Genomic DNA, 25,129 nt, shown 5'->3' on the forward strand with positions numbered 1-25,129 from the left:
CAACATAATAACGTGTTTCTTTAGTGATTAACAACATAATTAAACATCTCAAAATTATGTAAAATTTTTTCCTAAAATTTACATCCGTTACTATCAATATTTATTATAGAATGATTTTTCTATTCATTGTAAAATAAACTTTGAAAATAATGAATGAAAATAATGAAGAACGTTCCATGAAGGCTTTCCCCAATCATTCAACCACATATCATGTGTACTCACTAACCGCCAAACCTCGTCTAAGTCATCAACTGTCAACATTACATAAAACATTATCTTAAATAAATATAATTAAGATTAAAAAATTAGTCATAAGTTCGATTTTTGTAAATAGAAAAAAAAAAGTGAATAAAGAGAAAAAAAAACCCACCTAAGTAATTTCGTTTAAATATGTAACAAACAATTTTAAATAAATGTTGAATAATCATGCACTGCATAATTTTGAATTTAATCTAGAGTCTAAAAAGACGAGTTTCTCTCTATAAAATAATTGGTAAAATCTATCCAAAATTTTCCAAATCTTTATTTTGTTCTTATAAAACACGACTTATTTTGCGACATTCTTTACTTTAAAAAAAAAACTAAAATCTAGACGATATCGTAATTTGTATCTTCGATTATTATTCAAATTACATAAACCAAATAAAATCAGCAAGCAGGGTTTTAAATTCAATCCGTACACAAAATTATTACTATACACACTTATTAATATTTTAATAAACTTTTTCATTTTTAACTTAAGTACTAAATATATTATTATATTATTAAATGATTAATAAAATGAAAATTTGAGAGTGTCAGTATATTTTTGTTATTTATATAATAACATCAATGATTTTTTATCATTCAAATTATAATCTCTATAAAGTTAATTCAATCCAAATGTACACTGGGAAGTTTGTTGCAAAGACATATCAAAAAGGTAACCATTGCCACACAACATGAGAAATTGCTTGCAAAATATACAAACGAAAAGAAAGAAAAGGTGAGAATACCTCAACTCAGATACCATAGGAAAGTTCACACCAATATAGTTAATACACAACCAATTATACAGAGTGTGACAACCCTATCTTTAAAGTCTAAGCTAGATCCCTAATACTCATCAATTTACAAACTTCTTTAAAGTTGTCATCCATTTCTGTCAATTCTAATAAAATACAGAGTTCATGTCCTAAGAAACTGATAAGCAAAGAATTAGTTCTGGTCTATAGATGGATTTAGGTTGTAAAACTCAGCTGATCCATCCCTCTGAAAACTGTTAGCACCAAGCTGTAATTTTGGACTTGTAATATGCCAAAATTACAAAATAAGCCAGTGCAGTTACTGGTTTCACCCAGCAGCAACAGCATCAGCTCTAGGATTTGTATCCAGTAGTTGATGCAGCTTTGCACCAGAATTTGGTTTGTTCTCACAGAAATCACTCTCATTGTCTGCACTTCTATCGTTAGAACTGGAATTATTAACTCTTGATAGCAGGTTCTCAGTACTTACTGGTGTAGACCTCTTGCTGTCAATGCTTTCCAAAATTATCTCTTCCCTTTGTCCCAGTTGAGTATTTATCAGTTTTTCCTGAGTTAAAATCAATGAAGAACTCAATCAATATCACAGAATACCTATGAAATGTCACAATAGTATGAAGGAATATTATAGCAATACCCTCAATGCAGAATTTTCCATCCTCATCTGCTCAGAACCTTCAGTCAATTTAGTTATTTCTGACTTCAGTGACACATTTTCAGCAGTTAACATCTCAACTTTTCGGGCCAATTCTTCAGTCTCGGCCTAAACAGAGAAAATATGAGAGCATTATTCATCAACTTTTCTCATTTCAGATCAGCCCTTTTCCTATTTAGTTATTCAATTTCAATTTTTGAGGGCTACATGCACGGAACTGAATAAGCATGTGATAGGAAAGAAACCAAGATTCATGTCTTTTACCAGGCAACAATAGAAACTATGGAAGATTAGCAGGTCAACAACAGAATAATTTATACCTGCTTCCTCAGCCTGGACCTTCTAGCAGATTCACGGTTAGATTGTTTCCTCCTCTCCCGTTTCAACTCACGCTCATTCTAAGGAATTCAAAGATACACACAGAATTTACCATCAGTAAAAGATTGAGGGTGCAGCATAATTATTCTAGTATGTTTCACAAGCATCTCTCTATATTAAACGTGATATAAAAGATTAGAATGAACCATTATCTGACCAGACCTGTATCCAAGCTTCAGGAGGCACAGCTGCACAAGGTTGTGGGGCACTCGTGAGATTTTCCTTAGAATGAACAGTCAAAGAGTTCCTAAGCTCCAATGCTGTGGTCATACCTGAAGAAATTACAGGACCTACAAACTTTCCTGCAATACTAGCTGGGGTAGCAGGCACAACTATTTTCGAAGATGCAGTCTCTTTGGAAATTGGGCCATCTTGTGTCTCAGTTTTCCCTTCTCCATCTGCTTGTACAGTGTGATAAAATATAACCGTCAAAACACGTATTAAACAAACAACTTAACTCCTCAAGTGAAGAGTTTAAGATGCTTAAATCAAAAGTATAATTGTGATCCAAGACAACTCAATCATTCATCAAGATGCAACAGTGAATAGGACTATTAGAGTCATACCAGTGGTTGATGTTTCCTCTCGGCTTCTTTTCATTTTTGTTTGATTAGCCTGAGCATAAAATTATAACATAGCATAAAACTTAATTCTTCAATTTGTAGAATCATTATAAATGAAACACTGTTAGTGCACAAGGACAAGAAAAAATATGTTAATAGTGAAAAAGTTCTCACCCCTGCAGTGTTGCCATCACTTCCATCGCTAGAACCCTCAGTATCCACACTGTTCATATCATCATAAAATTATTCAGTTACTCATATCGACTTACTAGTATAACACTCAGACCAAAATTCTATTACACGGGAGAAGAGGGAAGTAGAGTTCATTCTGGTAATAATCATACAGAAAGAATTTGGATCAACAAACCTCTGTGACAGCCTGTTTTCAGCTCCAAGCTCAGCACTCTCTGCATTGCAATTGCCTATTGACATTGCAAGCCCATCAAATCCTTTCAATTTCTTCATTAACCCCTGATCAGTATTTCCAGATAATTTTGTCGGTGAATCCACACTTGAAGGAGTCCCAGCCTGCATCATTTTTCCATGTCAAACTCATCATAATTCATAGTATTCGGGGATCAAGTATAAGATTAAAACTAAGAAGACAGTTAAGAGAAAATAAAAAACTTACAGCAGGTGGAGATGGAACTCCCTGGCCGTGTGAATGTGGCCCCTACATTATACCAATATAATTTATGAGTACATTGGAAATTTTCCAATCACGAAGGTTTGTTACATTAAGAAGATCATAGAATCAAAAGGTCAATAACAGCTCAAAGGCACCCACATATGAATAACATGAAAAAACCAAGGAAAAAAGGAATCCCGTCTTCATATATTCCTAACCCTTAAAAGTAAAGATTTATAAATAAGAAGTACACTTACAATAGCAACTGCAGGGTGAGTATAAACTCCACCAGGAGGATAAAATGCTGCATATGGTGGCCCATAAGGTGGCATCATAGGCTGCAAGAAACAATCAGTTGGAAAATTATTCATCGCTTCCATCTAGGATATATATCAGGAACATCCAAAAAAGCATAGAAATGGCAATGGTAAAGCAAAATAAATGTCTCTTGGGGTCACTACCTGTGGCGGACCCCACATGAATGGGTGTGGAGCATGACCAGAAGCCACAGTTGAGTTGAAGTATGGAGGAACGTTGACTCTTGGCCCATAATACTAATATATGGCAAAAATGGTTAGCAATTCGCAAGTGGGAAAAAAATAATAGGTTTCATCAGATCATTGGTTTAAGAATAGCTAAAAATAGAAATACATGAACTAAAATTGTTGATTGATCAAGTGAGTTTACAGTGCTAAAATTTTTTAGAGCAGGTATTTTATTTACATTAAAGTTATTTAGCTAAAACAATGACTTTGACATGAAGAGTTGTGTAATTAAGGCACAAAGGAAATTATGGCAAGAGGTAGGTAACCTGCATGGCAGCCCAATCAGGATAGACATGAATGTTAGGCTGATATGTCTGATTGGCCTGATCCTGTCAACAAGGTTAGAAATAAGTATTTTGGAAGACTATTTATAAAATGTGTCCTCACACATAGTGCATAAACAGTTCTCAGCTTACAGTTGTTGCTGGTGAAGAAGGACTTCCAGTTTTAACAGATTTCCCTTCCTCACTGTTTCCCATGAGGCAATCACCAGAAGAAAAGCACCGAGTCAAATATGTCCCAACAAGTTATTCAGCTGCATTCAAAGAAGCTATGTTGTTGTCAGCAAGAAAATGTTGCACAGACTAAAATATCATATAAAAGGTTCTATCTAGCAACAGTACAATATCACTGAAAATGTTGGTTTACTCTATTAATGACTTAGTTAGCATTCAGACAACACATACTACAAAATTACCCACTGCAGTTTGACATTATGCAGGTGTAAATATTATACAGATAGCATCAAACAAATATTGCTCTTTTCTTGCAAAAAAATACCACAGACAGAATGAATACTCAATCAATAACAGAATGGTAGAGGGTCAACTATGTCTTTTTGTTACCCCACAATGGATAGAAAGCGATAAACACAAACCACCAGAGCATTACATAACAAATAAAACCCAAAAGGACAATCTGAGAGCACAATGACAAAAAACCCCTCCAAATCAAAAATCTTTTTCCACCCTCATGCTAAGAGAGGAGTATTGAGACTCTAGAATTTGCTACCTGAACCTCCATACTTTACAATTTACAGGCTTAACCCCTGATCCAAAATACCACCACTTCTTCCCTTGTTATTTTTTCCAGCTATTTCATAGAAGAAAACTAAATTCCCAACAACAAAAAATTGAAAAACAAGAATCAAAGCACAGAAGGCACCAAATTCAAATAATTTAGCTCACACAACACGAGATCCAGGGCACTCAAAACTCTAATCCTTTGCTCAATTAACTAGAACATATATTTGAAAAAAAAAATATATGAACAAAAACCACCTTATGCTTGCGTTCCTTGTTTCTATAAATTTTCTAACACCTTTTCCCTAATCATAAAACTTCAAACCCAAAAATAAAAATCAAATCTTTCTGAGCTAGAATCACAGCACCGAAATTCGACGTACCTGATACCTGAAGGGATTAAGATATCAAACTCTTGACCAAAACAAGGAAAAAGAAAATCCCAGAATGAAAAAGCAAAAAAGGAACAACAATTGGTTCTGGTGGGTTGAAAATATCCTGAAATTAAGGTTTGGAAAAACAATTCCGGTGGTTCTCTATCTACTTTCTCTCTCTTAAAAAACGAGGGAAAGAGCTTGCTTGGGTTTCAGAGAGAAGGAAGGGGTGGTGAAAAAGAAAGAGAGGAGAGAGAAGGGGCCATATCCACGTCACCACACACGTGTCTAATACAGAAGCTTGCGTATGCCTACGCGTATATACGATAGGTTGGGCGAGTGTGGTGGTTGTTGAGGTGGCCATTAATTTATTCCAGTGTCATTGACATCGCACACGTGGTCATCTTTTGTGGGGTCCACACCAGTTTATCCGGTCATGTGAGCTTACGTGTCTTTTGGATTTAAATACTTTTTTATTAATTAATTAATCAGAAGATATTTCTTACCGCTAAAATTAATAGATATATAGTACGTGATTGAAATTATCTTTCTTTCAAAAATGATATTAAAATGAATGCTGATGTAATGTAATTCTACTGTTAATATTTGTAAACAACCGTTAATGTTCATATTTATCTTGTGAAGGTATATAATAAAATAGTTATAAGAAAATTAGTATAAACATATTGAATAAAAACAAATATTATACAAAGAATAAACTTATTAAATGAGATAAAAATTAATTAATTTGTTTGCATTTGAAAAATTTATATGTTATAGATTCTTTTAGCATTTGAAAAATGTTTCTTAATTCATTCTTTTCAATATATGTTTTACTGTTTGTTAAATGTACTTTTATAACTCTTTCCTCGTATTTAACAAGTTTTGCAATCCAAATCTTTAAAATATGAATTAACTTTTTTCTTTAAAATATTATTTTTTATAATAATAAAATTATTATTATTATATTTACAAAATTAAATATAAATATAATTTATAATTTCATTATAAATATTTTTATTTATTTTATAGATAGTTTTATACTTAGAAAAATTATTAAATTTAAGATGAAACTAAAAATACGATTAAATTTAGAAAAAGGTAAAATTGATAATATGTTTTTTTTTAATTTAAAAGAATTTGTGTAAGGATAAGTTTGGCAAATAAATGTGGAAATCCTTTTAAATGTATATTTCTACCATAATATTAATCAATATAAAAAAATTAGGTTAAAGATTTGAGTGAAAGAATAATAACTAATTAAGTCTTTTGGTAAAAACAAATAATTATGAATAACAGTTATATATATATATATATATATATATATATATATATATATATATATATATATATATATATATATCAATTCACACAAGCTAAATAAAACGTGTTAAGTGAAATGTTTAATGTTTCAATAAGTTTTTATTTTCATTCGTAATCTTAAATAGTTTTCTTTTTTTTTTCTCAATTATTTCTTGTTTTTGTAAAATTAAAGTAATTAGAGGTTTATTGTCAAATTGGACAAGCATTCGTTTAAGTTTGGATTACGTGACAATAGTTAGTGTATTGATTAATCACATGTGGCATTAAAAGCGAGTTTGAATTGATTTTTGTATTAAAAAATGGATTGTACATAGCTCAAATCAGATGTACTCAAAGGCAAATTGGACAAACCCCTTCTCTTCTTTGATTGGAAGCGCGAGGACGGGGAACCCCTTTTCTTCTTATGAACCCTAAAATCCTAAGGGATATGCACAAAAAGGGAAAAAAAGAAATGCCTCTTCTTTCAACCTCCAACGTGGCAGTCCTTACCCTTCGTCATGCCTTGATAAAGGTTGATTTAACGTGTTTATTTGTGTATATTTTATGAACAAATCAACTCCTTCATAGCTTTTACCTTCTTTTATCCTCACGTTTAGTGTGTTTTCTAGTTTTCTTGTGTTTTATTTAGTATATGCTTGTTTTTACCTCTAATCTCTTTGTTTGAGTGTGTGAAATAAATGAATAGGAAGCTAGTGGAGGAAAACAAGCAAGAACTCAAGGAAACATGTTTTGGGACAATAAAAGATTAATTTGAAGCAAACACCCATGTTGGACACCTTTGGAATTGCACAAGAACTTGAATTTTAGAATGCTGTCAAAAATGCCTGTAACTGAGCTACAGTTGAGCTATATGTCTTTGGAATGTTGCAGCTAGGGTACAGCTGAGGTACAACTGAGTGCCCTGCTCTCTGGAATGCTGGCGCTGGGGTGTAGCTGAGCGCTCTATCATTGGAAATTTGTCGCTGGGCTGCAGCTGAGCGCCCTGCTCTCTGGAATGCTGCAACTGAGGTGCAGTTAAGCGGTGACGACGCTGATGTGTCAAAATGGGTTATTTAAACATGGTCTCGCAATTTTTTGGGCATTCTTCTCCTCCTACACTTCATTCTTCACCTAGAGAGATTGGGAGAGGCCCTTGGAGGCTATTTGGGGTGTTGGGAAGCTCTCCCACTCCTCCTTAGGTCTTCAAGCTTCATCAATGGTGATTTTATCCCTTTTGGGTTGAGGAAAAAGATGGGTCACAAATTGGAGATGGAGATGCGAAGGGGAGGCGCAAATGGAGCATGGAGTAGCTGCGAAGAACCTTGGGAAAGGCTTCGCATCTTCTCTTTGGTTCCAATTTCTTCCCTATCTCTTCAATTTTGTAGAACCATAAGTTCTCCACCATGGAGGGCTTTTCCTATTTGTTGAGATTATTTGTAAAACATGGAATTCTTATGTATTTTGTGATGTTAATGATATATGTTTTTTCAATTCATGTTAGTATTTGATTTCTATGCTTAATGTTTGTTGTGGCATGATCACCCATGGCATGAATTTTGCTTCTTGATGTATTGAGAAATATGATTGAACCTAGAATTGAAATTGAAGACTTATTGGATGGAATNGAGATGTTTGTGAATGCATGAGAATGAAATGGATGAATTCTAGTCTTGACAAANTGNAAATACACTATGTTAAATTCCTTGCACACCAACTGTTTGATAAAATACCAAAAAGAGTTTCTTGTGTTGTTTTTGTGCACTTTGATGTCTAATTGAGTTATAAAAGGAAGAATTGTCATGTGTTGTATAAGTCCCTTGGGAGAGAACGATATTTATCACTTGCTATGCTGCGACCGGTGCACTTGCCGTTGGTTTTGCAGCCAACATGCCTTCCTTTCACCGGCCAAGAGCGTTGCCGACGACGCCACCCACGCCAGACAGAGCAACCCAAACTTTGTCCTCCTTTTTGCGTGCGAGAGAGAAATCTCGTCTCTCCCTGCGACGTCGCTGGCACGAACCAGGATCGCCACCATCGACGTCGTCCTCAATAATTAGTCGGAGTCGTGAGGACTAGTCTCCTCTGCCACCGTTAGTCATCGTCGAACCACTCTCTTTAGTCGGGATGTTCGAGACACCAACCACCACCTCCCACCGTGTTTCTCCGCCTCAATCCATCGCACCTCCTCTTCCTACTACTAGGATAACCTTTGCTTTATGAGGGTTGCCATGAACAACCAGCTTCGGTTCGATGGTGTCTGCACGAGATAGCAATGGTAGCTTCGGGGTTTTTGATGCAAATGAAAAATGAGCTTGAGATGAAGAGGGTAAGTTGGTATCTTGCTTGGGAGAAGATATGGAACCATGGAAGATTAAATTCCGGTCAGTGTTGGTATTGAAAGGAATTGAGGACCAATTTCATGGATTGTGTATGTTGGATAGGATCTATCTCACTTAGTGGGATATTTAGAAGAAAACTAAACCTTGCTTATAGAGTCATGCGACTCCAGCCATACTAGAGACTGCAGATTTTGTTGTTACCCAGGTTGATGGTGTGGAAGAAGTTGCACTTCCAATCAAAGAAGAAAAGAAGATTGCCCAATTTGTCCTTGAGTATATCTGATTTTCCCTCTTTGCAATCCATTTTTAAATACAAAATACAATTCAAACTCCTTTTTAATGTCACGTATGATTAAACAAATGTCAGGTCTGATTAAACAATACACTGATCATGCCATGTAATCTTAAATGGTTATCTCTAATTTAAGGACAAACCTCTAATTGTTTCAATTTTACAAAAATAAGGATCCAATAAAGACAATGAACAAAAAAAAATAACCTATTTGAAATTTTGGACAAAAATAGAAACCTACCAAAACATTAATAGAAAATTAATATATGTAGATAATTAACTTTAACTTTTTTTTTATATATACTTCAGTTAAGATTTCATTTTGATAATATGCTATAACAAATCTGTTATTTAATTTTATATTTATATATTTTTTTAAGCAAACTGAATTAAATTACTTATTATATTTAAATATAATATTATATTCAGAATTACTTAAAAAAATATGATTACAATTTTTTTTTATATTTAATTATATTATAACTATAATTTTGACACAGTGGTAGCAAACATGGAAATATGTACAGTAGTTTTTGGCAAGATTAGTAATTTATTTATCTAATTAGATGGCAAACATAGTAATTATAAAAAAACACCGCATTTTTATTTTATAATTTTCTAAATATATTAATTATTTTATAGTTATAAAATTAAAAGATCAAATCGAAACTAAATTGTAAAGTATTATTTAATTTGATTATATATTACATTAAAATAATACAAAATTAAATTAAATAATCAATTTTTATATTTGATTCCGTTTGCTTTAATTAAACTCGTGTTTTCGTGAAAGAAAATTTATGAACTACTATAAAATCTTATTAAATAAAATATACTGAATTCTTTTTAAATTTATCATCTAACATCTCATTTTAAAAGTATAAAACTACTAGTAGCTGCTTTAATAAATTTATGAACTACTAGAAAATTTTATTAAATAAAATGGAGGGTTTTTCCTATTTGTTGAGATTAGTTATAAACCATGAAATTCTTATGTATTTTGTGAGGTTAATGATATATGTTTTTCCAATTCATGTAGTATTCAATTTCTATGCTTAATGCTTGCTTTGGATTGATCACCCATGAATGAATTTTGGTTCTTGATGTATTGAGAAATATGGTTGAACCTAGAATTGAAATTGAATACCTATTGGATAGAATTGAGATGTTTGTGAATGNATGAGAATGAAATGGATGAATTCTAGGCTTGACAAATTGGAAAAGCCCTCCATGGTGGAGAACTTAGGGTTCTACAAAATTGAAGAGATAAGGAAGAAATTGGAACCAAAGAGAAAATGCACGGCCTTTCCCAAGGTTTTAGGCAACTGCTCCATGTTCCATTTCTGCCTCCCTTTCGCAATTTTATCTCCAATCTGGACCCATCTTCTTCCTCAACCTAAAAGGGATTAAATCACCATTGATGAAGCTTGAAGACCCAAGGAGGAGTGAGAGAGCTTCCCAAAACCCCAAACAGCCTCCAAGGGTCTCTCTCAATCTCTCTAGGTGAAGAATGAAGTGTAGGAGGAGAAGAATGCTCAAAAAATCGCGAGACCCATGTTTAAATAACCCATTTTGACACATTAGCGTCGCCACCACTCAGCTGCACCCCAGCGGCAGCATTCCAGAGAGCAGGGTGCTCAGCTGCACCCCATCTATATCCCAGCGGCAGAATTCCAGTGATAGAGCGCTCAGTTGCACCCTAACGCCAGCAATCCATAGACCGGTAGCTCAGCTGCACCCTGACTGCAGCATTCCAAAAACATATAGCTCAACTGCCACTTAGCTTCCGCTCAACTATAGGCAGTTTTAACAATGTTATAGAATTCAAGTTCTTGTGCAATTCCAAATGCTTCCACATGGGTATTTGCTTCAAATTGATCTTTTATTGTCCCAAAACATGTTCCCTTGAGTTCTTGCTTGTTTTCCTCCACTAGAATTGCTTCCTATTTATTTATTTCACACACTCAAATAAAGAGATTAAGGTAAAAACAAGCATATACTAAATAAAACACAAGAAAACTAGGAAACACACTAAACTTTAGGATAAAACAAGGTAAAAGCTATGAAGGAGTTTATTTATTCACAAAATCTACACACAAAAACACGTAAAATCAATCGTTATCAGTATCCCTGCTAAAAAGAAGATGATGTAGTCGTGAAGTAGTTAACTTTGTGCTCATGGCATTTGATGCTCTTAACAGAAGACTCTACCAACTTGAAGAGGCTAAGGAATTGAGCTTGTGTCCGATCAAGCATGCAGATTTGAAAGCCTGCAATACTTTGATGACCAAAGGAATTCAGACAAACATGAGGAAGAGAATAGGATCAACTCCTGGGGTTGAGATTGGTGACATTTTCTTTTTCAAAAAAAAAAAAGAGAAACATGATACACACATATCAAGAAACTGGTATCATAGCCACCTCACAGAAAATCTAACATCGTTACTTTTAAAGACTAAAAATACGAGTTTCTAAAGAAGATAAAAATGAGCAAACCTTTCGAGAATAGGCGAAACCAAAATAGTATGATAATTCAGAAATTAAAAACATATTTAACCATAAAATTAATTATTTTAAATAAGTAGAAAGTTTACTTATATTTGTTTTTAGTAATATGTTTTATAGGATGTTAGCTCACTGAAATGTCAAAATTTATATACTGTATAGTAATATTTAACATATTTTATAAAAAGATAATTAGAAAATGACGGTTATTTATTAATATTTATCTGTACTGAATAACCAAACACAGTAGTAAAAAAAGGTGCAGTGGCAGGCACATTCTGCTTTCAGATGTGGAGAGCACTGAATGTATCATGCACGCAGCTGCAGCTTTCATTTCATCTTTTACGCACCAAATTCACCTTCCATTTCTCACGTCACATCCTTTATCTTCCCATATCTTCATCTCACTTTTTAAGTATAAAGTTATAAACATAAGAAATTTCAAACCTCATTCTAAAAATATTTCGTCATTTTTTCTAACTTCTTCCTAATTTTTTAAAGAATCTATCATTTCTTTCTTTTATCGAAGCCCATCATAGAGTCCTTAATAAAGAATAAAAGAAGTCTATTTGATAAAAAAAGAAATTGGAATATAAGTTCATCTTTATCTTTTTTTTTTGAGTTGATTTTTTTTTATTAAAAGCATATTAGTAGTTCTTGCATGTGGCATTTTTTGAGCAAATATGTTAGTCGAAGATCATATAAGTGTGTTCAGATTATCAATATGATGGTTTTGATAGTACTTTAAGATAAAACATATAGACCCTCAAGGTGTGACATAGTTATAATAGTATATATTTTACATAGTGGTGTTCTCTGATAAAAGTTTTCAAAATTATATATTTTGGAAGTGTAAAGATGTGATGAAATTTTCGTTTCATATTTAAATTTTGATTTTGATGTTGTAATATTGAATGATATTATGTATGAATTGTTTGAAGTTTAAATAGTTGTGAAATGTGTTATTCTAATTAGTTGAGTTTTGAAGTCTTAGATATATATCTGTGAGTTTATGTTATATTTGAGCACTTTAAAACCTTAGAAATCTTTATATATGTATAAAAGTTGTAAAATTTTATAATAAGGTTGCATAAAGACTTTGAAATCATGTTTTAGGTTTTATGGCTTTTTTGATATTTTTGTTCATGCAAAACTAGAGCAAAAATAAGAATATGTTCAACCCTTTTCGCTACAAAAATTTACTGTAAATCGATCATTTTTTCTTAAGCGAAAATAGTACTACAAATAAAATCTGTTTCTGTTAGATTTTCGACAAATGAGTTCAAACGAGACAACTCCCATTTAAGCTAAAATTAATTTGAAAAGAAAGAATCTTTATTTTCTTCTATGTTATTTGTTTGTTGTCTCTTTTAATTGATTTAAATATAAATGTTAATTATTCATGCGATTTTAATTATTTATGTGATTAGTTTTACATGATAAATTATAGACTTATTTATTTTAATAAAAAAAATAGTATATTAAAATATTTAGGTTACTTATTGAATTGAGATTCGTGAAGATATATTTTAAATATACAAATATTAGAATCACAGAGTTAAATATTAGCTAGAGAGAATTGAAGGAGGTTCTTATGACGTAGTTTATAGAGTGAAAGAAAAAATATATGGATAGATTTTAGGGATTTATCCTGTTATATGAGTGGAAAGATATTCTTAATATTTAGTTTTGTTGTCTTTATAACTTAATGAAGATAGTGTGCATATCTTTGAGTCTAACTCAATGCCCATGTTTTGTAAAAGCAGAGTCAAGTATACGTGGATATTATTGTTATTAGTATTTTGACATGTGATGTAGCTATTGAGCCGTTATTTAGACACTTGATTCTATTGTTGAATAAATTAATGGATTAAAATTGTATTCATTTTATTATGTCAATGCAATGTAAATAGAATGTGTGTATGATTTGATTTATAGGCATATATGAAAGTATTTTCTAAAACTTTGAGTTTATCCTGTTTTGTGTGGTATTATTGTTTATCAATTGTGGTACTTGTGTGTTACATGAAAAAAATGATGTTATAAGAGGACAATCTAAACAAATATGAATTAAAGGTAGAAATTGTGAGAACTCCTAATTTTATTTTATTTTTTTTAGAAAACCATTCCTTAATCATCCTTTTTCCCTAGATATCATCTTTCTAACCACAACTCACATGTCTCGCTTCTTTTTTTCTCACCAAGAGAGCATAACAGACAAAACCCTCAACTTTCCCCAGCATCGATTAGCTTCTAGTAAGATCCAATCACCATTATCATCCTAACTAGTATCCATCACTCCAACTGATTTGGGGTCCTCTTGACAAGAACTACCACGTATCAAACATAGCTACCGACTTCCATTACCACACTCATTGGATGAAGTCACCTCCATTTTAGCCCTTGGAATCCTTCAATATTAGAGCCTACGTGTCTTTTTGTCTTTGTCGTTGATGTCACCACCATTGGAGTTGTCATCTAGTAACTGTTACCGCATTGTCTCATCTTTGGTGAGCTTTATTTGTCATTGCCTTTCACTGCCAGACCTTCATCGGGCTAGACCTTCCTTTATCCAACACCATTGTAGTGATGTCAAAAATGGTTTTTTCCTTATTAGATAATATTACACCAGCTTCATTATTTATCAAAATATTTCACAAAATTCTTTTTTATTCATAAAGCTAATATTTTACATCAGTGTACACCATAATCATACAAGATAGACTTATATTACATACATATTATTTATTTATTTATTTGTACATGCATTTAAACGTTAAACGTTAAACGTTCATTAACATTTAGCTTGATACATGTACTATAGCATCATGCGTTTAGGATGTTTACACAAATATAACATTTAGTTTAGGATGTTTACACAAATATAACATTTAGTGTGTTATCCTATAAAGTTTTATTTCATTAGATACTATTTCATTCGACACTATTATTAAATTTCAGACAAAGATTAGTAGACAATCTTGTCTTAACATGAGATTCCTTTTTACCCAACCTTATCACAATAACAGTATTATTATAAGTACATGATATATGCTTATATATGATACTATCCTTTCAAAATATTATGATTATATTTTTATTATTGGAGAAGAGGGGTGGAAAGAGAGACAGAGGGGGAAGAGAGAGAGAGAGAGGAAGAGGGAGAGAGAGAGGTCAATTTATATATAAAAAATTAATGATAAACTTAATACATTAAGGTGAGTTCCAATTTATGTTCTTTTCTCCATTGAGCAATCTATTTCCCCTTGCATGCATGTTTTCTATTAATTGCATGTTGTCTCTATTTGTTCTTGATGAAACCTCCTCCAGTTGAAATCCTAAGATTTTATCTTGATATGTTGTTTGGGCTTTTTTGTGTGTAGATAGAGTGATTCTATAAGTGAAGGTTGTTTCGGGGAAAAGAGTAGTGCTAGGAAAAGTTTACAAGGTTATGGAAGTTGATCATTTAAATTGTTTTAAAATAAAATTGATAATTGTAGAACATTTGAATGATTACTTAATATTGATTTAGTTAATTTTTTGGTGGCTTTGAGTGTTTTATGTTGCATTTTAGAAATGGGTATGTTTGGTTGTTGATGAAGTATAGAGTGATGAAATATTTGATTGGATAAATTGCGTGAAATGATGCTGAATAGAAATTATACTGATGAGTATTGAAATTATGTTAATGCATAATGATGATGGTGTTAAGATGATTGAGGCTTTTTATTTGAATCTTGATATATCATATCTTGAAGAAAATGGTTCTTGATAGAAGCCATATGTGTATGAATTTCGTCTTATGGAAAGAGAGAAACATAGGTAATGAAAACTGATATGTTAGACTCTTTGTGAGATTCTTAAATCTATTATGACATTGTGTGATATGAATGTGAGTTATAATTTGTTTAGTGAGCAAAATTTAAGAAAATTTATAGTAGTATCACTATGCTAGTGGAACTTGAAAAGATTGGAAGCTTATTGTGTCGAATATGAAATAATTGTTATGAGATTTTTATGATGGTTCTGGGATATTATTGCGTGGAACTTGAAAAGATTGGAAGCTTATTGTGTTGGATATGAAATAATTGTTATGAGATTTTTATGATGGTGTTGGAATATTATTGCTTTGGAATGTTGTACATGTAAACGAAATTTTTGTATGATTGGTGGACAATGTTTAAGTGTGCTTATTGAAATTGAAGGTACAATAGAAATAGAAATGGTCTTGAAAGGGTTGGGTTTTAAGTAGTTTGATAGTTTGAAATGCTAAAGGGCTTTAGCATGACTTTCATGCACTATACTTTATAAGATTGGTAAATAATATTATTTAGTTTTCAAATTCATTTAAGTTGATGTTGTTACTGAATATGGAATGGGATGATTTGATAACATGGTTTTATGTTATTAGAGTTTTGAAAATATAAAGATTTTAGAACTTGGTTTGAAGTAGTGATGTATAGTTGAGTTCTAGTAGTTATTTTCATGAAAAAATACTACTACTTAGGGTGTCAAAGTGTATTGAAGGAGATTTTGAAGGTGATAGTATCTTGACTCAACTAGTACCTTACTCACATAGAGTTTGATATATGGGTGATGTGAGTTGAAGAAGACTCCACATGACAGACGATATGATATGAAAGATGATCATATTTAAGGAACTAATGGAGTTTACCTTGTCATGGTTTGGTTTGGGACATTGGTCCTAAATGTTGAAACATGAAAGATTATGGAGCAAGCATGACACATGCAGAGATTAAAAAAAATCTATGTGTTATAGTAGTTTGATGTTTAAAACTAAGTTAAATACTTTTATATTATATATTTTACAAAAAATTATTTATACAAATTTTGTAAAAGATAGTATGTATTTAAAAATTTGAGTTTATTATTGTGAAAATTAGTTTACCGTTATATTTTGTGTGTTCTTTTATTTTTTTATTTATTTTGACGATAATAGTGTATTCTATATATGTATGAGGAGTTAATGGTAATAATGATCCTAAAAATGAAAGATTGGGATAGAAATATTACAGTAATAATGAATTATAATTTTAAAAATTTGTATTAAGTTTCCTAATTTATAATTTAAAGTACTTATAGATTATTTTAAATGTATTTTTAAGTATCTCATTGTCTAATATAAGAACTATAAAATCAAAATTGATTTAATGTTATATATGTTAATTAAGTATTACTAAATATTATGTAGATATAGAAATTATATTTTTATTGACTCGTATAATTTAGTGAAAAATTGTTAAATTTTTGTTAACTATTGAGTTATTCGGAAATACTTTATTGTGGTTATAATTTAGAAATATTTTTACTTTAGAATAATAAAAGAAAGACCAACAACCATTTATCATCCGTTAATTTTGGTTCTTAACAAGATACGGTGTTCACTTTTTATTTAATCTTTTTCTACAAAATACTTTATCACCAAATGACAACTCATATTCAAAGAAAACCGGATGAACTCTTTTCAACATCAGTTCCTAGCACCATCATCCCCATAATAATAGAGTCAGATGAGCTAGTGTAACAATGTTTATAAACTTAACGTAGTATAGAATAACAAATTTTAATTGGAGGACCAAAATAAACCCTAACCCTAATTTAAATGGGTAAAAATATATTTAATTTAAATATAAAATATTCAACTTATTTCTAAAAAAAGATATTGAAGGATTATGGTAAAGATTGATATAAGAAATAAGATTTTAGATTTGAAAATGACATGCAAGGTGGTGGGACCTAGTGTGGTATGGCACATTATCTTGCTCTGAAGCATCTCATCTCACAATATATAGAATAAAAAAGGATAATGAGTGAAGGCACACTCATACTTATCACAATATATACTTGTTTCAAAAACAAGTTATAGACAAATAAGGAAAAAAAATATATATTTAAATTATTTTTCTTTTCTTATTTATTTAGTGACTTACATTTATCAATATATTCATATTTTAAATTACTTTTCTTTTATCTTTATTCTTATTTTAATTATAATTTTTTTATTTCTTTACATTTATCCCTCTTAGGCCTAGACTAGCTTATGGAACAAGTATTTAAAAAAAAAAACTGAAAAGTGGTTAAAAACATAAACTAAAAAGACAATCTCGAGCTTCAACTAAATAACGTTCAAACAAAAATAGATATATATGGTATGAGTCTCAATTTCATTTAATCAGAAATAAGTCTTGATAATTTTTTATACACGCTTTATCATATATAGTATAATATTTTACAGCCTGGTTAGTGCTACTAAAATAAAGATAATAATATAAAATAACTAAAAAAAACGTTTTTTTATCAGCAAAAATAAAAAAATACGTAAGGACTTGTTTTTCACGTGTGAATAAAATAGTTCATGAAATATATTGTAAGGAATAATTTAATTGGTTTTATGTTTCTACTTCAAACCCATTAATTATATTTTCCTTCCTCCATGCCAGAGAGATTAAAATATCTTCCTTCTTCTTCGAATTCTCCCTTAAAGATATATATGCATATGGATTTATTTCACATGAGTTTGTTTATAGGTAATTAGATTTTATTACTCGAACGATTAATGAATTTTTAGAATGTTTTGTTCCGTTGTCTCCTTCAAAATTCAAGAAAATAAAAGGTAAGACAAACTACCTTTATTCTAAATTTTAAATTAAATTATGATTAGACGAGTGATTTTAGGTTGTAGAAATGAGTTTGCATACTTATGATAACCAATTTATAGGTAGTTCACAAATGAAATTAAGAAATTATTTAGTACTAGTATGTGAAGTTATATATAAAAGCCTAGAATTTTGGTATTAGTGTAGACTTAGTTGATCTTTTGTGTGATATAAATTCTGTTAATAAAGTGGTATAATAGATGAATAATGATACTTCTTAATTGATTTTGGTTTAATATGGTTATTTACATGATTCCGTGTGAATGATTTTGGTATACCATTCTAATTTTATATGACCATATTAAATTGTAATTGATTTTAGAAGCTTAAATAATTTGATCAATATATTTTAAAATTTTATTATATTTTTATTTTTGTTGAATTTTATTAACAAAATTGTTGATGTTATTGATTGAAAGGTGGATTGTGAGGAAGGTATAATCTAACCTTGTATGGTATAATGTGTATTGAATTATGAAATGAATAGATAAGATATATCTAAACTTTTTATTGATTATCATGCTATAAGTTTATAAATATGGTCAATTTATAATATATATTTGGATGAAAATCTCATTTTATAAGTTAATTTTATGAGATTGAATTAAATTTTAATTTCACTTCTTAATAATGGTATGAGAATCATGGGTTAAAGTTTATTTTAACAAAATTTGTATTTATTTGACATACCATTTCATCTATTATGAAACTATTTATTAATGTTTGTTTATACATGAGATATAACTCTTAAATGGTCAAAAGTGGATGAAAACTCTTTTTTTCAATTTATCATAAAATGAAAAAGATATTGAAAACTAAATGAATGTATAAGAAACTACTTCATAGAGAATTTGAAGTTGAACAAAATTCAAAATCAAATTACAGAATTTGAAGTCTAACAAAATTGAAAATCAAATTGAATGATTAAGTATATAATAATGTATTATAAATATTTGTATATATTAAATTCAATACAATATTTCCAAATCCATAGTGTGTTATTTGTTTTGTGATACTTTTGTTAAATAAGTATGATAACATTATTAAATGAGTAATAAAATTTCCTTAATAATGATAAAATTGTAAATTTTTTTATGTGTTATCTTTGAATAATGATCATGTTTTTAATATGGGAGAAGATAATAGTTAAGATATTGGACCATGGTTATAAATAATAATTGACGAGAAGATATATGTTTCAAATTTTGTTTTTATTCTAGAGAATTTTATATTTCATAGTGTGTGTATATAATACTTGGAACTCGGACATGTTTTTTTGTTAGTAGTTAAGCTATATTATATTTGCTCTTTGTTACATACACTTTCTTATTCTTCCCATTATTCTTCATCCAAACTTTGAAATCTATCCTTCTTGAATTTCTTTTAAATAAACATTAATATCATAGACTCACATTCACTGTACAATCTTGACTTCCTATGAATGAATTATCATTGACGTCGACAATCATACCAATAAGGTTTTTTCTTCTTCTTTTTTTTTAACACAACCACTAATTTCTCTTATGGGATTTGATGTTTTTTTTATAGGAAGGGTGGGATACATTTTTTATTTGGTATGAAAAAACATAATTATACAATATGTTTTAATTCATTTTTTATAATTTAATGTATCAAATTAATTTCTATTTTTCAAGTCTATATTGATCTTCTATTGATACTAAACTATGCACTTTATATTCAATTCGCCTTAACACAAATAACTAATATACATGTTATAATATAACATACAATATCCCAACGATTATAAAAACTCTAACATAGATACATTAAATAGTAAAAATGCAATGATAAAATTTGCAAGAGAAAAATATATTTAGACTGATTTTTTCTACTAATTTAAAAATAAAAAGTAAATTATTTTATATATAAGTGGGCCCCTCCAAGTGATGTCGGTGATTGTGGTCCAGACGAAAAGAGAGTGGTGACGTGTGTCTAAGTGCGTTGTGAATGAATGATTGATACGATAGAAGCTGTTTGTTGCGTACCCAACTCAACGCGTTTTTTCTTCATAAACCTTCTTTTCACACCAAATCTGCTTCTACGTACCCCACCAATATCAATATATCAAAATAAGTTTACTCCTTTCTCTCGAATCTTTACGTTTTAATTGTAAAAGATACAACAAGAAAAGTAAATAATTAGTAAAGTACTTTTCAATAAACTTTAATTTTATTTTGTCACGTTGTAAAAAAATTGGAAAATGATACTTTGACAATCTTGAGGATGACAAATTTTTTACACCGATGTCGTGTCACATTGTCATTGGTCGATTTTTAAGAAAATGAAAAAAATAAATCTTATTTTCTTAAAAGTCGACCAATGACAACGTGACACGTTATCGGTGTCAAAAATTTGTCATCCAGAAGTTGTCAAATATCATTTTCCAAAAAAATTATAGAGTAATTTTGATCTTCGTATGTTTGTGCCAGGAAGGTGAAAATGAAATTATAAATCGGGTTATTTTGTTTTTAGTTCAGAATAAATAATGAGGACTTTATTATATTAATTTTTTTTAACACACTTGATAATATATATTTTTCTTAGTTGTAGAAGATTTTAATTTTTTGTAATCAAACCAGTAACATCCAGTTATTTATTTATTTATTATAGAGAGATGATTTAAAAAATAAAATAAAGGTATAAGTATTACTTTATATTTAATGTTAAATTGAAATTTTAATCTTCAAGTTATTTTTTGTACAAAATATAGTTCACAATTTTAAATTTTGTTCTTTCACATTCTTTTTAAACTCTTGCGATTTTTCTTTTTCAATTTTTTAATCAGAAAATCTAATTTATGTGACAACAAAATTAAAAAAACCTAATTTAATCAAACTTTTGTTTTAAATAAGTTTTCTTTTACCTCATGTTCCAATTTTTTTTTCTAGTGAAGCTTGCGTGTATAATTTTTTTTTTAATTATAGATAAGATTTAGACCTAACAGATTTAGTTTTATGTTTTACAATTGAGTTTTAGGTTATTTTAAGCACTTCGAAAAATTTAATTACCAATTGTTTTGAATTCTATGTAGTAGAAACATGAAATTTATGTTTGTAATGAAATATGTATAAATTGTTTGTTTATGTGTTGATATATAATGTATGAAGTTTGTTCATGTAAAGAAATGAAGGGTTAATATATCAAATGGATTGATATCAACTTGGTAAAAAAATGATTTTTTTTTTCAAAGTCATTCTAAGTTCTTCCTAGGATAAACCTACTTGAACTTAGGTGGATAATACATTATGAAATTATCAAAATCATGTTGTATCACATGTATTATTTCTGTATAGATACAAAAGTATATCAATAACATTATTTGGTTTAAACATTATCAGCCAATTGATTTAACATTAACTCAAAATTATTAATCATGTTATTAACAACACTGACTTAATAACACTGTAATAATGATTATTAGAGTGTATTGGAGTTTCTAATATAGATCAAGGTTCATTAAAGGAGATATAAATAGGTAAACATCTCAAAGTAAAAGTGTTATATTTAACATTGAACCCGCTTTGAAGAATTGATTTGAGTATTATAATATTATTATGGTATGTCGTGTCAAGATTGAAGAGTGAAAGTTTAAATATAAAATCCTGGGACATCAACTAGTATGACAAGTGGTTTTATAAGAATAATTCAATTTTATAAGAATAAATATGAACAAGGTGCGAACTACATTTGTTTATTTGACTATGTGAACTACATTTAGTTTTCAATCAAATAATTAACTTCTACAAAATAAACTAAAACTTCGATGAATAAGATGAATATTCTTTAGAACTTCATACCACTTAACAAACTCATTAAGTATTATTTAGACTCGTAACTACTTTTAACTAATATCTTAAGCATGGTTTAAACTCATAATAATTCATAAATAGTCTTTTAGTATTCCTTCAACAAGGTGTCATTAAAAATCAAAATATTGGAATTGGACTTTTCAATCGATTTAAAACCTTTCAATCACAACTAATGTTTATACGGACTCCTTTCACTTATAGGAATATATTTTTGATCTATTGATTATATTATGACCAAAGTCTTACTCAAGACTATTGTTCCGGTATGAGGTCGAGTCACCTAATCCCTTCACAATTTTCCTTCTCCACCGACTGTCTTCTCCGTCTTCCTTCGTCCAAGTCCGTCCGGGAGGTACCTGCCAAAGGTTCTCCGATGCCAAAGTCAGTTAATGAATCCGCTCGGTAATCAGGGTGTAATATTAAATGTGCAATAAATGAATCCACTCACCTTGTACCTTTGACCTCTATATATAGTGTTGGCTATGGGATCAGGATTAGGGTGATCCTAATCACGACCCAATCACAGCCCAATAATATTAAACCTCATCTCCCCTAATTAAATTCATCTTACCTTAATCTCCCCACACTCCTTCAGATTTGGTCGTTCGGTTCTCTGTATTACTGGTTGTCCGTGCCATCCGATGGGTCCCAGTACAGTTATTCTGTGAAATTAGGAGAAGTTGAAGGTATTATTGTGTGACAATCATTGAAGAATCAAACATTTAATGAACATTTCATTAATGTATTTAAATTTTTTCAAAAATATAAATTCCTATACCATAAAATGAGTTTTAGCTTAGAATCTAATGAATATAAGATTGTTTTCGTTCAATGAAAAATTCCATAATATAATAGTATATGAGATTAGAGTGATAAACATTATACTAGAGTTTCAAGAATAAATATTTTACCTTTTTTTGTTAACTTCTATATTTTTATTGAAAAATTTAAAGTAGTTTTTTTTAATTAATTAATTTTATGAAATGTTTAAATTAAAAAAATCTAGTGTTTGATCGAAAACGAAAATAGTATGATGTAGAACTGTCAAAATGGGTCACAATACGCAGGTCAACCTGGCCCACCACGGGTTCGGATCGGGCTAGGTTTGAAAATTTGTATTTTTTATGCGGATCAGATTTCAACCTAGCTTGTTTAAACCCGGCTCATGCGGGTTGAACCCGTGCTGGGCTGGGTTGGCCCACCAACCTACCTACCTAATTTTGTTTTATTAAAATTTAATTTTAATTTTATAAAAAGATATTTATTTATTTTTTTGCTTAAAAAAATTATTTAAGTTTCCTATTTTTAAAATTAATTAAATACCCATGTTAAGATTGAAATTTGAGAGTGAAATTTGTTTAGATTTGAATTATAGAAAGTTTGTAATTTTTTTATTTTTAAAAAATTGTAATTAAGTGAGCCAACCCGTTTACCCACCAACCCGTGGTGGGTCGAGCCGGGTTCAAATTTTTTTGACTCGCTAATAAATGAGTCGGGTTGGGTTGACTCACTAAGTGACCAACCCGTGATGGGCCGGGCCGAGTTGGGCTGGGTTACCCGTTTTGACAGCTCATTGAAAAATTTAAATTAGTTTTTATTAATTAGGCTTAATATCCCTGATGGTCCCTATTTTCGTCAAGTGCATTCACTTTGGTCCCCATGTTTTTTTCTGTTCAATATTGTCCTAAAGAATGTAAATTTTGTTCAATTTGGTCCATTTTGCTAACGCCGTTTAAATTGTTAACGACAGACAGTCCAAGTGTGTACAACAGTGTTGAGATGGCATTTAACTACTGCCACATCACCATCTTCTTCAACCTTCAGTTCACCGAACCCTACTGCCACCGAACCCTAACGCCACCGCCGCCACAAAGATCGTTCGAAGTCACCATGTTGTCATGAAGTCGCACCTGCAGAGAACCATGGCAGCCATCATGCGCAACCTCCATGGCCACCACCATCAAAGTCGCAATCTCCCCCAAATCACGAAACCCTAATCTCGAACTACATTCGAATCTTCATTCTCGCGCATCAGCCATGAATCATCCAAATCGAGAGCTTCATCGTCAACGCGACAATCCTTGCCGTCATTGTGCAAAGCTCTAGGGCCATCATCTTCTCCAACCTACAGAGAACTACGACGAAATCCAGAAAAATCCCACATCAAAGAAACCTAGAATCGCGCCGCTGCTTGCCTTTGTAAGGTCCCGGCAACTCACAGGAATGCTGACTGCCATCCCACAGATCACCACAACGCTTTCCAGTGTGCTTTGTCCTCACTCACACACTTTCCGGGAAAACTTCCCAGAAGGTCACCCATCCCAGAATTTCTCCAAGTTAAGCATGCTTAACTATGGAGTTCTTATGGGTTAGGCTACCGAAAAGCAAATGCATTTGGTGATATGAGTTGCCAAATCAATTCCTTTAAGCTATCCTTCAACTGTATAGTCCCATACCTATACAGTCTCTGGATCCCTCTCATTCCAGTGTTTGTTCGATTCATCCATGTGTCCCTTCCACTTCGAAGCCTGCCAGGAGCCGCACTCCGTGCCTCTCGCATCGGCAGTCACTCCCCGCCCTCGCTAGTGCCCGGGTGTCACATGCCCACCAGCTTCCGCTCTGGTTTGCTGACTGCCATCCCACAGATCACCACAACGCTTTCCGGGAAAACTTCCCAGAAGGTCACCCATCCCAGAATTTCTCCAAGTTAAGCACGCTTAACTATGGAGTTCTTATGGGTTAGGCTGCCGAAAAGCAAATGCATTTGGTGATATGAGTTGCCAAATCAATTCCTTTAAGCTATCCTTCAACTGTATAGTCTCATACCTATACAGTCTCTGGATCCCTTTCATTCCAGTGTTTGTTCGATTCATCCATGTGTCCCTTCCACTTCGAAGCCTGCCAGGAGCCGCACTCTGTGCCTCTCGCATCGACAGTCACTCCCCGCCCTCACCAGTGCCCGGGTGTCACAGCCTTCACCGGTCACCATGAGTGCTT

At 31.1% G+C, this 25,129-nt stretch overlaps 1 protein-coding gene across 6 annotated transcripts; it reads right to left on the minus strand.

Moving 5' to 3' along the window:
- Positions 1-974: 974 nt before the first annotated feature.
- LOC106773167 (common plant regulatory factor 1-like) lies at positions 975-5,405 on the minus strand. 6 transcript variants are annotated; one of them, XM_022786077.1, is made up of 14 exons: positions 5,197-5,405; positions 4,208-4,326; positions 4,058-4,120; positions 3,708-3,800; positions 3,504-3,584; positions 3,250-3,291; positions 2,986-3,146; positions 2,793-2,841; positions 2,622-2,670; positions 2,328-2,456; positions 2,218-2,243; positions 1,998-2,075; positions 1,660-1,785; positions 975-1,572 (listed from the first exon to the last, which is right to left on the minus strand). In XM_022786077.1, exons 2-14 carry the CDS (start codon positions 4,268-4,270, stop codon positions 1,333-1,335), a joined length of 1,200 nt encoding a protein of 399 aa, XP_022641798.1. In that variant the 5' UTR covers positions 4,271-4,326; positions 5,197-5,405; the 3' UTR covers positions 975-1,332. The 6 variants fall into 6 exon arrangements, with proteins under 6 accessions (XP_022641798.1, XP_014515365.1, XP_022641796.1 ...); XM_014659879.2 differs by having other exon boundaries at positions 2,328-2,453; positions 5,197-5,403; XM_022786075.1 differs by having other exon boundaries at positions 2,218-2,456; positions 4,058-4,114.
- Positions 5,406-25,129: the final 19,724 nt, after the last annotated feature.

Source organism: Vigna radiata, chromosome 9, assembly GCF_000741045.1.
Source record: "Vigna radiata var. radiata cultivar VC1973A chromosome 9, Vradiata_ver6, whole genome shotgun sequence".
Lineage (NCBI taxonomy): Eukaryota > Viridiplantae > Streptophyta > Magnoliopsida > Fabales > Fabaceae > Vigna > Vigna radiata.

Bases quoted from the DNA above. Each gene is read 5' to 3' on its own strand.
- LOC106773167 (XM_022786074.1), bottom strand. From the start codon at position 4,270: ATGGGAAACAGTGAGGAAGGGAAATCTGTTAAAACTGGAAGTCCTTCT. The intron at 3,585-3,707 runs GTAGTGACCCCA...TGTTTCTTGCAG, and splicing joins TCATGTGGGGTCCGCCACAG to CCTATGATGCCACCTTATGG. The intron at 2,076-2,217 runs GTCTGGTCAGAT...TGAATTCCTTAG, and splicing joins CTCCTGAAGCTTGGATACAG to AATGAGCGTGAGTTGAAACG.